At 34.5% G+C, this 13310-nt stretch overlaps 1 protein-coding gene across 1 annotated transcript; it reads right to left on the reverse strand.

The window, feature by feature from the left end:
• Nucleotides 1-690: 690 nt before the first annotated feature.
• On the reverse strand, nucleotides 691-7057 carry LOC102512963 (N-acetyllactosaminide alpha-1,3-galactosyltransferase-like 1). Its single transcript, XM_032479133.1, has 4 exons — nucleotides 7005-7057; nucleotides 5811-5858; nucleotides 1799-1936; nucleotides 691-1357 (listed from the first exon to the last, which is right to left on the reverse strand). Exons 1-4 carry the CDS (start codon nucleotides 7055-7057, stop codon nucleotides 691-693), a joined length of 906 nt encoding a protein of 301 aa, XP_032335024.1.
• Between the last annotated feature and the right edge of the window lie 6253 nt (nucleotides 7058-13310).

The following is a 13310-nucleotide window of genomic DNA, read 5'->3' on the forward strand; positions in this document are numbered from 1 at the left end:
CTACATTCAACTCACACTGCAGATGGGCTTTGGGGGCGGGGCATTACACAGGGACATGAATAACAGGATAGGGGATCACTAGGGACCATCATAAGGTCTGCCTGCCACAGTCATCATGAATATTCCTCATAATTTTAGTGTTGTAATAGTCAATAATCCTTATTTTTAATAGAATACTTACTAAGCCTCAGTTTTTCTCCTGTGAAAGGGGATTAAAATAATAACTTCTTTTGACTTTAGGGCCTCCAGTTCTTGTAACTATGCATAATGCCTCACTAATTTATGGAAACATAGTGGGTATTACTACATAAAGATTCTTATGGAGGTAATTACTCCCTTTCCTGAACTACCATGCCATTTATGCCTCCAAAAGTATTTCTACATTGTTTATTATATAAATATATAATAACATTACTGTGTATTAACATTAAATTAACATCATTTATTCTTTTTTAAATTTGCATTCTTTTTTTTTTTTTTTGAAATATAGTCGGTTTATAATGAACACCATTTATTCTTAATCCAGCATAGGTAGATTTGGATGGTTAAAAATTTCAAGGAGAAAAAATAATTTATTTGAGAAGATTGTACATTTTTTGTAAGTTTCTAAAATGCTGAAAATTTTAATGTTTTATATTTGAGGAGTTATTGTAATTAGCGTATTAATCCACAAATCTAATGGTATAACCATCAAACCCCTTTTGACTGCCATGCTATCTTAACACATTTAATTTGTGGAGGAGTTCTAAAACTTGGATCCCAATTGTATTCTGGTGATAACAACTTAGTGGGTTTCTTGATAAAAAAATATTTGTTTAGGTGATGTTCATATGTGCTGCTAAGTCCATTTTTGGTGTCTTGAATAGCTCCTTTCTGATATTCCGTAATGAGTTCTAAAACCTCCTGGACTGTGCCACCAAAAATTGCACTATGGTAATAGAAATCTCCTTCTTCAAAAGGGATGAAAGCTGCTGATTTAGATCTTCTCTCATAAGGGAAATTTTTAACATTTTTAAAATACCACCATGCACTAAGTTGAGCTACAGATTTTCCCAGGGTTTCCACTCCAAAGTCATCTTTGAAGATCTGGTTTGCAGTCATAATGAAGAGAAAGTTGACTTCATGCTGGATGTGTGCTATGATGTAGTCATGTAAATTCTTCATGTATATGAAATTAAGGTCTTCCCACATACTATCTCTGAATATCAAAAATACTTTAAATGTTCGAAGGGGACCTAACACTATGGGAGGGACTCTGGAGAAGCTATCCACCAAGATGTAAAAGATAACACTGTAGCCAATCATAAAGTGCTTATTAGCGGATTGGATGAACTGTTGCAGGTCTTGATATAAAAACCTGTGAAACATAAAAAAAAAAAAACCCAGAAAAGACTTATTTTATTAAAAATCAACAAGCGATTACCTGTCATTTAAATGTGCTAACACATGTGTCATTGTTGCTAAAGAAATACCCAATAAGTAAAGGTAGAGCAGTTGGGTTTAGAACTTACCTGTCTTGGTTAGTGAAAGAGAATGCACTGACCTTGAGGGCCTGAGAAGAGCCACAAAGTTTGTTGTAAAGAAAAGAAAAAAGCTAACTGGGTATTAATGGAAAGATTCCCAAGTAGTGTTAAGGACTCAGCAACGACTGGAGAAAATAACCCCTAAAAATAATGACACAGGGCAGCCAGAAATAATAATCAGAGTTAATTATGAATAGCTCTTTGAATGTAGATAGTCCATGGGTGCTAATCCACATTTTCCAAAACAAAAAAGAATGACTTTTAGTAGCACCTACTTTCCAGAAGCGTCTACAGCCAAGCCTATGGTAATGTTCAGCCTTTTGTAATATTTTTCCAGGACTTGTCTATCGTAAGTTCCTTGCCATATGACTGGAGCAAGCCAGCCAGTTGTTGTTATTACATCAGGACGTTTTCTGTTGAACAAAAAAGAAACAAATTAAGCAGGTACCACTTTATCATGACAGGAAAAGTTGTTGTCCAAGTGATAGTAGCTACTGATTATCAAGTACTTACTATGTGTCAGGCACAGTGATTAAGTGCTTTACATTACTCATTTATTCCTTGCAGTGTCCTATAAGTACTGTTACTATCCCTTTTTTTCATACCAGGAAATTTAGGCACAGATTGGTTGAATAAATTGCTTAGTGTCACATAGCGAATGGTAAAGTCAGGGTTTAAGATCAGCCAGTTGGAGGGAGAGGGTATAGCTCAAGTGGTAGAGCTCATGCTTGGCATGCACGAGGTCCTGGGTTAAATCCCCAGTACCTCCTCCAAATATAAATAAATAAATAAATAAACCCAATTACCTCCCCCTCATAAAAAAACAAAATAAAACAGAAAAAATCAGCCAATTGAGCTTCAGAATCTCTGCTCTAGTCTTTACACCATACTGCCTTTTGAGCCCAGGGGTTTTTTCCTTTGAGCTCTGACTGCAGCTTAAACTGAAGCAGCCCAGTGTCTGAACATTTCTCTGATTATTGCCTAAAGCAGAGAGCACCAGGGTTTCCTTGTATATCTTCCTTTCTTCCCCATGCTTCTCCTTTTCCTCTTCCTCCCTTCTCTTTTCCTAGAAGGTCCAGAGTATCCTCTTTTCACTTTTTCCTTAATGCTTTAAGGCCCCTGCACTGCAACCTGGAAGAAACTGTGATTATAGAGTAATTATCTAAATACAAGGAACTCTTATAAATTGCTGAGAAAAATTAACAATTCAAAAGAAAAATACAAAACCCACAATGTATAGTTTAGCCATTTCCTTACGAATAGGTATTCATTTTATTTCTGGGATTTTTCTCACTATGAAAAATAATACAGTAAACTTTCTCAATCTTATGTCTTTGTGTATTGTTGCTGTTATTTTTACTGCCTGGTCCTAGGCGTAGGATTGCTGTGTATGTATATTCATATTTAATAGTTGTTACCCAATTATTTTTTAAAAGGCTGTAATACTTTACATTTCCACCAGCATTTCCCCTACACTATTAGACTATAGATTTAAAAAATTTTCAATTTTATGGGCATAAAGAATAGCTCATTATTACATTATTTTACATTTCTCTGATTTCTAGTGAATTTGAGCATCTTTTCATATGCTTATTGGCTATCTTGATTTATCCTTCTGTGAGTTTCATATTTTTCTATTGTTAATTTTTCTCAGCAATTTGTAAGAGTTCCTTGTATTTAGATAAAATTACTCTATAATCTATGTCACAAGTAATTTTTCCCAGATGATTTTCTTGTCTATTAATTTTTTGTTTTGAAACCAAATAAAGCTTACAAATTTTATATAGTGAAATATATCTTTTAAAATAGCTACTAGGTTTCCAACATTAAGCTCTCCTTCTTCCCTAGATTTTACATGTTGTCTTATTGATTTTCTAACAAGATTTTTTATCACTTTATTTTTTACATTTAAATCTTTAATCTATCAGGAATATGGCATAGGATGGAGAATCCAATTTTTGTCCCCATTTTGATTGCCAGTAGTGCCAGCATAATTTATGAAATCATCCATCCTTTCCTCACTGATTTAAAATACCATCTTTGTTATATATCAACTTTCATATATACTGTGATCTAATTCTGGATTTACTGTTCTGATCTATTCCATACTGATTTGACCGCAGTGGTGTTACAATATGTTCTGATATTTGTTAAGACAAAATCCTCTTACATTTTTTATTTTTCACACTTCTCTTGGCTGTTGTGAGACATTTATTCTTTCATATTTATTTTAAGCTATAATTTTTTTCAATTGAACAACTACTCCAAATGAGCTTTTCCCCTGATATCTCAATATTGAAGATATCACTTTATTTTACATTATCAGCCAATTTGATGCTTAACAGTAAAGCACAAACCTTCCAATTAAAGAAAGCTGTCTACTATTATGTATGGTATTTTATGTTATGAAAGTGCTATTGTTTGAATTAATCAAGATTTTTCATGTATTTATTTATTCTACAAATATTGAGCCTCAACTATGTCTAGGATTTTTTTCTAGTCACATTCTATTGGGAGAGGCAGAGAATGAATAAATGAGCAAATAGTATGCCAGATGTTGCTAAGGGCAATGGAGAAAAATAAAACTGGGTGAGGCAGAAAGGAAATGGGAGATGCCACTTTATATGGGCTGTTGGAGAAGGCTTCACTGATAAAATAACCTTGAGTGTCATAGAAGTGAAAGAATGAGCCATCTGACTATATAGAGGATGCATGGTTCATGCAGGAAGAACAGAAGGTGCAAAGGTCCTGAGGTCAGAGCATGCTTGGTATAGCTGAGGAATATTCAGGACACCAGTACGATTTGAGTGGAGTGAGGGAAAAGAAATGTTGAAGATATTAAGCAGCTATTTTATCTATAATTTTTTTCTGTTTAAGCTGCAGTCAGAGCTCAATCTTTTAAACTGTTTGAACTCTTCAGAAAGGCATCTTAAAAGAGCATTTGTTCTTAATGCTCATAATAACAGAAACCTAGAAACAATTCAAGTTCCTTTTAACCAAGCAGTGGATGAACAAACTGTGGTATATTTCCACAGTCAATTGTTATGCAGCTGTCAAAGTGAATGACAGTGATATACAGTTTGGGGATGAATTTTAGCAATATAATATTAAGGGAAAAAATAAGTCCCTGAAGATTCCATACAGCATAATATCCTCTTTATAAAGTTATAAAGAACTAAAATTAAAAAACAGACTTTTTCCAGAATATATAAGGAGGATATAAATTTATACTGAAAAAAAGAAAGCAAGGGGATGATGAGCCAGGTTCAGGATGGTGGTTGTTTCAGGGAGTAGGGCAGGGAGACGGAGTGAGGGTATTGGAAAAGACACAAAGCTGGATGTTTAAGTCATTGAAGTTTGTAATTTTTGTTTTTATTAAAAATAAGCAAAACAAGAAAGCACACAAATAAGTAAGTGGATTTTGCATGAGCTAATGATGAAAGTGAGTCATGAAGCAAGGATTATTTTTAAATCTAATTCTGTACACCAGCAGTCCATTAAAAATATAAATATAAAAAAGAAATTCACATAAGATGAAATACAGATAAATAATAACCCTAGAAGATGCTCAAATTCAATAATAATTACAGAAATACAAATTGAATTGAGATATTTTAACTAACAGTTTTGCAAGCAATAAAATGTTTGATATTACTAGAATAAAACACAGATATATAAAACAAATGAAATACTATTAACATATATCCCCTATAGATTAGAAAATAAATAGCATAATTATTAAAGGGCAATTTAGCAACCTGAATCAAAATTTAAAATGTTTATATCCTCTTAAACCAATGATGCTGTGATGGAAATTTATCTTATAGATAAATCAACACAACAGTTTATAAAAATATATATACAAGGATATTCATGGAAATATTACTTACAATAGTTCCCAACTGCAAACAGTACAAAACCAACAGAGAATTGGCTAAATAAATTACGGTATACAGCCATTATAAAGAACAAAATTCTCTTGAGTGCTAATGTAAAAATCAACAGGAGTCATTAATGGCATTTTCAGGTCATTACTAAAGAGATTTTTGTTTCTTTCCACTAATAAAACCAGGAATGTTAAACTAGATAACAGCTTTCTCATTATGACCCTTAATTGCCGAATTCTTGATAAATAATCCCTAGGATTGTATATAAAGGCCTTGAAAATAAAAATCCCAAGTCCTGAAAATCTCCCAGGATAGCTAAAATTTGATGATGAAAAATAAAACTTCCCCATACAAATAGAGTTATTATTATCCTTTTATGAGCAGAATTTTTCGTTCTTACTTAGGATTAAACCACTTTGAGAGCTGAGGTTCTTCTGCTTCTTGATCCCTGGGTACAAAGAGAAAATTAAGAGTAATCAGCTTATTCAACAAATATATACTGCACCCCTATAAAATGACAGGCACTGTTTGGTGCTGGTTCTATAACCATGAACATTTAGATCAGCTCCTGCCCTCAGGAAGCTGATAGACTAGAAAGAAAGATAATATTAAATAGATAATTACAGCACAGAGTGATAAGGGCTAAAAGGGGAAACAGATCTCCATGGGAGCATATATAAATGGAGCATCCAGTCTAAATTTAGGGTTAAGGGAAGCCGTTTGGAAAAGAAATACGTAAACTGATTCTGGAAGTGTAAGCACTACATCAGGAAAGCCGTGTAGGGTGAAGGTGTTATGACCAAGGACAGGAAGGCAGGGAACAGTATGGTTCTTGAAGGGAGGAATATATTTTAAAAATTAGCAGAGCCAGAAAAATAATGCATATTCATGCAAAAATGGAAATTTGATTTATCAAACATTAGTGGCTTTATTATGTAATAAATACTCTTATGTATTGAAATAAAGAGGTTGGAGTAGGGGGTCCAGATGTTTGCCTTTGATTTCCACTTAAAGACAGGATGCACCTAAGGTTTTGTTGTCCTTTTAAGTTAATTATGTAATTAACAGAGTTATAAGGGAATTCCCTTTCATAAACTGGGGATTTTTGTAAAATAAGAATAACTTTAAGGGACTTGTGCTTCCAGAAAAATGGAATACCACTAAGTATAGCTAAAACTCCTAGATAAAAGACTCTGACAGAGAAGAAGGCAGTTCAGGTAGGCACCTCAGAGCTCAAGGATTGACATGGCAGTAAATTCTCTGGGTTTTCTGCCACATACATCCCACATTAGATGCTAGAGAACCCTGCAACCCAGAAATGCCCATGGGTGTAGACACAAAAAGAGCCCTGAGAAAAGTCTGCTCTTTATAACTAAAGGACCAGGAAAAGGGCAACCTAGCACGACAGAAAACTTTTAGACACTACTTACTGTACTCCAGGCCCAATACCACAGAAAAACTGTGGCCCCATACCCATCCCTCCAGCAAAGGCCAGGGGGAGAACCTAACCTTCCATCCTCGCCAGACTGTAATGAGGCTCCCCTCCCCTCGCCACTGGTATGGAGTTGGAAGCTAGTGGGGGTTAGAACCTCACCACTGCTCAGTGACTATGGCCACCTCCCTGTGGTCAGTGTAAGTGGAGACCATGTGGGGAGCCTAAACTCTCATCCCCACTCATTAGTAACAAGGAGTCCTTCCCCTCAAGTTCCAGTGGAGACAGAGTTAAGAACCTGAAATTTCACCCCTCAACTGACAGCAGTGGGGAAGGGCTGACCCATTTCCCAGCTGGAGGACTATCAGAGGATGCCTGTGAAAATACAAGATTTAAACAAGATCCAGAATCTCATAATACCCAAAATGTCCAGGTTTCAATTAAAAAAAAAATCACTTGTCATACCAAGAATCAGGAAGATCTCAACTTGAGTGAGAAAGGACAATATCCAGATGTCTTGATAACACAGATATTAGTATTATCTGACAAGGATTTTAAACCAGCCATTGTAAAAATGCTTCAATGAGTAAACACTTGAAACAGAAAAAATAGAAAGTCACAGCAAAGAAATGGAAAGTCAAAGACACAGAAAATCGAAGATAATGAAGGATCATATATAAATTTTAGAACTTAAAAATGCAATTCATGAAATAAAAACTCAATGGATAGGCTTAACAGTATAATGGCAAAGGTGAGGGAGAGATTTGGTGAACTTGAAGGTAGAATAATGGAAATCATTCAAGTTGAGCAACCGAGAGAAAGAAACTGAAAAAAAAAAAAAAAAAAAGAATAGCACCTCAGAGACATGTGGGACTATAACAAAAGATCTAATATTCATATAATTGGAGTCTTAGAGGGAAAGAAAGAAGATGGGGCTGAAAGTTATTTTTAAAATGGCCAAACACTGCCTAAAATTTGGCAAAAGACACAAACGTATGGATTCAAGAAGCTGAGTGAATCCCAAATAGGATAAACCTAAGGATAGTCAAATTTCTCAAAACTAAAGATGAAAAAGTTCTTAAAAGCAGTCAGAGAGAAATGATTGACCTAAGGGGAAAAATAATCTGAATGAAAGTGGATTTCCTATCAGAAACCAGGGACCCAAAAGGAAGTAGAATAGTATTTTTCAGGTGCTATAAGAACTGTCAATCAAAATGTCCTGCAATAAGTGAATGCTTAAACAAACTTTGGTACATCTCTTCGTGGAATACAACATAGCAGAAAAAGGAATGACCTATTGATATAAACAACAACCTGACCAAATCTCAAGTCATTATGCTGAGTGAAAAAAAGCTCCTCTCAATAGATCATATACTGTGTAATTCCACTTATAAAGCATTCTCAAAGTGATGAAATTATAGAGACAAAAATAGATTAGTGGTACTAGGGGTTAGGGAGAGTCAAGGAGAGGAGTTGGGTGTATGTATAAATGGCAGCTCAGAGGAGATCTTTGTGGTGATGGAATAGTTTTGTATCTTGATGGCTGTGGAGGTTCCATGAATCTACACATGTGATAAAATGTCATATACTTATACACATGCATTGGCCCAACATTGATTTCCTGTTTTGTTACTGCATGACGAGTATGTAAGATGTAACATTGGGGGAAATTGGGTGAAGGTTATATGTGACTTCTTGGTACTAACTTTGTAACTTCCTGTGTGAATCTATAATATTTCAAAATCAAATATTAAAAAATAGCTTTAAAAGTGTATCCCTTTCTGACATTTCAAAGATGTTTTTAGCCAAACATATTTCATTGTGGGATTGGTCAAGACTTGTGCCTTTTCAAAATCCAAATTGTCCATGCCCAACATCATTCAAAATTAAAGTGACAAATGGAGAACTTTAAAAAAAAGTGATTTTTAAGGATTGGTATCACTAATTTCTCAGACCCTACACAATGGTCAATGACAGAAAACATGTTTGACAAAAAGGGGCTATCAAGCTAAAGAAAAATATTATCCTGGATGGAGATAAACTATAGCAAATGTCAAAAACTTGTCTGGTAAGCAGGTGAGTGTGTTAAGCGAGCAAAATTACGAGATGTTCACATATACTCGTACATACAGCTCATATATATGTATATACATGCATGTTCATAGAGTATTTCTGAACGATACCTAAGAAATTTATCAGTGGTTGCCCCTAGAGAATTCAGTCTAGTCTTCTGTTCTTTCTGACTGCCATTACCATTAGAACCCACTTGACTTCGGCCAGTTTGCCCTCCATACAGTTTGTAAAATACTTACAGAACAAAGATTCTTACCAGCAGAGATTAATCTTCTGTAGGTACTTCTTTATTCTTTGGATACATGAAAAGAGGCATTTTAGTGTTAAATGTGAACCAATGCCTATTGCAATTAGAACAACCAAAAAATCTAGAATTCAGATCCATTCATTCACTCACCTGTTAGCCAGGTAATTACTAAACTTCTCCTATATGCAGGCGTAATGCTACTGTTCTGGAATACATGGCTTCTAGTTCTGACATGGCATTCCAGATCTGGAATCCAGGCCTGCAGTGAGCTTATGGCCTATTATTTTCTTTTTGACTAAGATAGCACATTATTATTTTCAAAAAGATGGTATTAACAGTATTACAAGTGACCGTGAGTCCTTTCTATTAATGTACAATACCTCAGGAGGGCAAATGACATGTAGAACATGATACCAAAACAATAGGGTTAATTTTAAAAGACATTGGCTCCCACGACATAGCTGTTCAGATAGCATTCAGTAGCCTTGCATGGCGTATTTTAAAAAGATCATAAGAAGGAAGGCATGGAGGAGGGGAGAATTTGAATTTTTCTATGTGAGAATTTTAGCAGGTTAACAAATTTGTTCCCCAGTATAGCTGTGTTTCTATAGCAGGTTACTTTGAGTCTTATTCCTATTAGATAGAATTTTGGTATAATTTAAAATGTATCTAAAATAGTCCCATAATACACTCTATCCTCTTATCTTGCCTTATTTCTTTCTTCATAGTATTATTACATAAGATACAATGCTCCTGACATTATAGCATATATTTCTTTGCTTATTGTCCATCTTTTCCACCTAGAATTTAAAGCTTCATAAGAGTAGGCACTGTTTTCCCAGCATTCAGAACAGGGCCAAGGACCAAGAAGGTGTTCATTAAATATTTGTTGAATATTGAAAATAAAATAATTAATATATTTATGATTTGGTTTGTTCCCCAAAGGTAAAGTAATTTCTGATTAATTTAGGGAGTATTTATTAATATTTTGGGGGCAAAACTCAGCATTTCAGATCAACTCTGCCGATCATTAAAGGTAATGACTCATCAGTCTTTTGTATTTACCGGAAATGATGCTTAATCACCATCAGGGATAAAGCAAATGCAATCAATGACAGCATTTTCCATTTGATATTCAATCTCTGTTAGGAAAAAAAAGAAGAAAAGAAGTTTTGGGGGGAAGTAAAAAATAACTTTCTTGCCATCTTCTAATAACAGATTAATTTATGGAAATTAGGCCACCCATCCAAGTATCTGATTCCAGGATGCTCAGCCTTAGGAAGAAGGCAGACTTGAGTCAGGGGAACCACCCATTCTGTTTGAAGTGGCTGCAGAGATCTCCCTTAGGATGCGCCACTTAGGATGGATCCATTTGCAACATGTCTGTGACATTCTTTTTGTATTCCTTTCTCAAGGTGCACCCTGATTATGTAAAGAAAATTCAATAAAATTCTCATTCTGTTTCACTTGTGCTTCTGTGACAATAAAATGAGGTACTTAGAAGACATCTTTATGCGTTGGAATATATTCTGCCCCCAAAGTTTATTTACATATTTTTTTTCCTCACAAAGATATTAAGACTGATAATTTATTCAAAGTCTATAGGACCAGTAGCCTAAAAATATATGAGTTCTTTCAAAGGTATATCCTTGTAAACAGTGATTAAATATCTACATTAAGCTCTAAAATGGAATATTTGACTTCAGCCAACGTACTGAGCTTGTGTTGAAGGTGTCAGGCAAGATTTCTGTTTACAAGTAGGCATTATCCAAGAACAGGTCCCGCTTTTGGGTTATGTGTTAAAGTACAGTGGAGGTCTCTGATAATTATTTTTTGAACACTTATTTAATGAGCAAGATGTTTTATGGTAGCCACTAGCAACAAGTGACTAGTGAGTACTTGAAATATTGCTAGACCAAATAGTGGACTTTGAAGACTCAGTATGAAAAAAAAATATTATGAGATATCTCATTTATAGTTGTTTATATGGACTACATGTTGAAATGAAATTCTAGATATAGTGGGTTAAATGAAATATGATTAAAATGAATTTCATGTTTCTTTTTACATTTTTGTAGAGTAGCTCCTAGAATATTTAAAGTTACAAACGTGGTTTGCATTATATTTCTATCTTACAGTTCTTCTGTAAGTAATACTAGACTGAGAAGGCTATAACTGGGCACAATTTTTGTTTCCCTGCAATGTGAAATGACCACCTTTTAAATTTTAAGACCATTACTAATGCCCTGTGTGGTAGGATTCCATTTAGCCAGATTATTTTCTGACAATCTGCCCTCAGTGACATTATTTTTAAAGACCAGTAATATGTTTGTTGATGTGTCACCTATTTTATACTGTATATATTTTAAATTATTATTATTTTAAAATTTATTGATTTATTTATTCTGGGAGCGGGAAGGTCATTAGGTTCTATTTATTTATTTATTTTTGGGTTTTTTTTTTTTTTCAAATGGGGATACTGGGGATTGAACCCAGGACCTCATGCATGCTAAGCTTGCCTTCTGCCACTTGAGCTATATCCTCCCCGCCTTGTACAATATATTTTTAATGCTCAGGTTTGGGGGTGATCCACACCTATGATTTTGCCAGATCATCCAAACTTTCATACAGTTCCTTCCTAAAAGCCTTACCTTTAGTTTTGGTAATATAAGGAAAGTCCTAAGAAGTTTCCCAAGCATTATATTTTAGGGTCTCTGTTAAAATTATCAGATATTGTATAATACTTTCCTGGTGTTTGAGTCTCCTGCTAACGGTGATGTCACCATTCTTTTGATGATGGAAACATAAGAAAGTCATAATGATACTGTCATAATGATACATTTGGTGGCAAGTTTTTCTCATGGCTACTAGATGGTAGAACTTTGTCCGAATTGAAAAACTAAAGGCCTTAAAAAATCGTTTGCTTTTAGCTTCCTTTGTTGTACTTCCTGACCTTGTTTTGATGAATGACTTTTACTTACAGAAATGTATTTTGAATGATGTGCTTGGTGTGTGTGTATATGAATGACAGAAAACGTGCAATATCTTTTTCTTCATCCCTTTTCAAGCGTTGTCCGATTATCCCAGGTAAAGCTAATTTCTTCTTATGCTTTCTTAGAATGTTTTTAAAGTACTTATTTTTCTGATTATGGAGGTAACACAATTTCATGTTATAAAAATTTGTCAAGTGCAAAAGAGCACAAAGGAGACAAGGATAATCAAATGGAATGGCACTTCCTGACATAGTCACTCTTCATTTGAGATAGCATTCACCTTTATTTTGCCCTTCTTTGAACATAGTTTTCCTTATTGGAAAAGAAAGACACACATTCTAACCGAAAAAAGTTTATGTAATGTATACTAAATCTTCTTCCACCTCAGCACACCTGGTTTTTCCATACATTATCCCATCCCCATTGGCAGCCACTGTGTTCAGTTTCTTGCGTTTTAGTCCATAACTATTCTGTGTCCTGAACGCATATGTACATTTTTAAGTATATAGTTCCCCCTTTCACACAAATGGCAGGATGGTAAAAACACTCTTCAGTACTTTGAATATCTCACTTATCAGTATACTGTGAAGATCATTCCAGTACATCTCCTGCATCTGACTCATTCTTTTTCTAGTGAACTGTATTTCGTTATATGACTGTATCATGATTTATTTCAGTTTTCTATTGCTAGAGATTTTGGTTGTTTATTGTCATTGCTATTCTGAGAAATGCCACAGTGAAAATACTTAAACATGCTCTATGAGCACATGTTGAACTATGCTGCAGGATAAATTCCTAGAAATGGAATTGTTGTGTCAATTTAAACCCATTTAAAATTTAAGTAAATATTGCTGAATTGTTTTCCATAGAGATCGTTCCAGTTTAATTTGTACCATCAGTGGATGAAGGTTGTGAAAACACTCACTATACTCCATCTGATGTCAATACATTCATTCTGCAACTGCTATATCCCATGTTACATAATTCAAAGTAAGTGTGAGGGAGAGTATGAATAGAGTGTGTTGGTGGGCTTGCCATTTTGTTAGTGAAATTTTCTTTTAGTGCTAAAATTTGTTGAGTAGTAATTTTTTAAGGACTAAGACAAAATGGTGCCTTTAAATTCAGGAACATAAAGGAAGGGGAAGGGCTATAAAG

This window comes from Camelus ferus, chromosome 4 (genome assembly GCF_009834535.1).
Source record: "Camelus ferus isolate YT-003-E chromosome 4, BCGSAC_Cfer_1.0, whole genome shotgun sequence".
Taxonomy (NCBI): domain Eukaryota; kingdom Metazoa; phylum Chordata; class Mammalia; order Artiodactyla; family Camelidae; genus Camelus; species Camelus ferus.

Coding starts and splice junctions, on each gene's coding strand:
- LOC102512963 (XM_032479133.1), bottom strand. CDS start 7,057: ATGGTCTCCACTTACACTGACCACAGGGAGGTGGCCATAGTCACTGAG. Junction 5,859..7,004: donor GCCATAGTCACTGAGCAGTG/GTGAGGTTCTAA, acceptor CTTTGTACCCAG/GGATCAAGAAGCAGAAGAAC. Junction 1,358..1,798: donor GCTGTAGACGCTTCTGGAAA/GTAGGTGCTACT, acceptor TATGTTTCACAG/GTTTTTATATCAAGACCTGC.